This window comes from Tribolium madens, unplaced genomic scaffold (genome assembly GCF_015345945.1).
Source record: "Tribolium madens isolate multiple individuals breed KSU strain unplaced genomic scaffold, Tmad_KSU_1.1 Scaffold_3;HRSCAF=73;Tcas5.2_LG2, whole genome shotgun sequence".
In the NCBI taxonomy this organism is placed as follows: domain Eukaryota; kingdom Metazoa; phylum Arthropoda; class Insecta; order Coleoptera; family Tenebrionidae; genus Tribolium; species Tribolium madens.
This window is the reverse complement of record NW_025401006.1, coordinates 14,732,846-14,734,745: the sequence shown is the minus strand read 5'-3', so window position 1 is coordinate 14,734,745 and position 1,900 is coordinate 14,732,846. Positions and strand designations below refer to the sequence as shown.

General features: G+C 35.2%; 1 protein-coding gene across 1 annotated transcript in view; it reads right to left on the bottom strand.

Moving 5' to 3' along the window:
• Positions 1 to 1,900, bottom strand: part of LOC123007741 (unconventional myosin-IXa-like) — a 31,444-nt gene that overhangs the window by 20,794 nt on the left and 8,750 nt on the right. The window contains exon 7 of the mRNA XM_044403165.1: positions 1,353 to 1,423. Coding sequence (XP_044259100.1) covers positions 1,353 to 1,423 — 71 coding nt within the window. The remainder of the gene's footprint in view (positions 1 to 1,352; positions 1,424 to 1,900) is intronic.

The following is a 1,900-nucleotide window of genomic DNA, read 5'->3' as shown; positions in this document are numbered from 1 at the left end:
ATAAATCAAGAGCATTTACCAAAAAACTTTCATTTTTCCGTCGAAAATATCATAATAGAGCGCTTTTATTGGTAAACTCCAAAAATTAGAGAAATCTTGACCAAACAAAACAAAAAAATCAGAAAGAACCTCACGTTTTGACCAATCAAAATTGGCCACCCCCTCCCCAACCACCTGCAAATTTCCCTCTCAGGGCAGAAAATTTAGTCTAGTGTCAACCTTCAAGCGTAAATTGTGACCTCCCAAGAAAAAATGACGCGTTTGGTGAGTAAAAACAATTATTTCAGTAGAAAAAACAAATTTTCAAAATTTTCAGACACTTTTTCTTTCAATAACCCTCGCCAGTGTCTTCTCAAAACGCCCCCAATGCAATTCCACAAATTTCTGCTTCTGCCATGAGGACCCCGAATTGCTTTATCTCTGCCCAATCAACTATTCCGAAATTGGAGGCTTCGATATCACAATAACCAGACTCCAAGAAGTGATAATTGAGTGTGTGGATCTCCCGATTTTCGACCCCAAAAAACTACCAAAAATCGACCTCACAAAAATTAATTTACTCCGGGTGAGGTTTTGTCCCCTATCCAGTGAAGGTTTCCGGGAAATTTTACACGGGTTAGGGGTGGAAGAAGTGGTAGTTGTGGATTTCGAAAATGGGCAAAATACCTCACTTGAAAAAAAACATTTCCAAGGATTGGAGAATTTGAAATACTTGAAATTGAGCCAAAACGTGTTGAAAAATCTAGAAGAGGACACTTTTTTCAACACCCCAAACCTCCACGTGCTTGAAGCCCCCAACAATAATTTAATTGACTTAAAACCGAATTTGTTCCACAAAATCGACTCCTTGGAATTGCTCGACCTCTCCGACAACCAACTCGAAAATTTACCACAAGAAATTTTCAAAAATTGCAAAAACTTGAGAATTTTGACACTCAATGGAAACAAACTGAAACACCTCCCTGAAAATTTGTTCAAAAATCTTGACAATTTGCAGGAATTAGACTTGTCAAATAACCAAATCCGGACAATTCACCGAGAAGAATTTAAATCACTGAAAAAATTGTTTTTGAGTTTTAATCACAATTTGGTACTCCCGAACCAATTTTTCTCACATCTTCTCTTACTAGAAGAAATTCATTTGTCTCACTGTAATTTGACTCAATTACCCGATGATATCTTCGAGAATTGTACAGAATTGAAGATATTGTCACTCAATGGGAATAATTTGAAGTATCTCCCTGAAAATTTCCTGAAAAACCTCCACAGTTTGGAAGAATTAGACTTGTCGCACAACCAAATCGAAACAATCCCAGATTTTGAGGGATTAACAACACTCAAAATCCTCAAACTCGCAAATAACAAGATTGAGGTACTGCAGGAAGAAAGTTTCAGCGATTTGATACGACTTGAAGAATTGGATCTTGAACAAAATCAAATCAGGGTGATCCATCCTGGGATTTTTTTCAACAATGATGAATTACGTATCATCAATCTTGCACATAATTGGTACTCAGGTTGTGAAGTACTCTTCAAGAACACCATCAATGTTGAGGAAATCGATTTGAGTGATAATTTTATCACTGGGGATGTTGTCACGTTTGACAATAAGCCGTTCCTTAGAAAAGTCGATTTTAGTCACAATTCAATTCGAGCAATTTCGGTAAGTACTTTTCATATTTTCAATTTCAAAAACAAAAAAAATTATGCAGGAACAATTACGCAAAAAAACGATTTCTTCTTCCTTATTCAGAAAATTTAAAAACAATATAATTTTTTGTATAGCACAAAAGAAAAAATCCATAAATAACATGCAATAAAAACTGTCAAAAAATAGTACATGCTCAAAGTTGTAAAATGCTTCAAGTTGTTGAGTTTTGAAAAATAATACACTATTGTT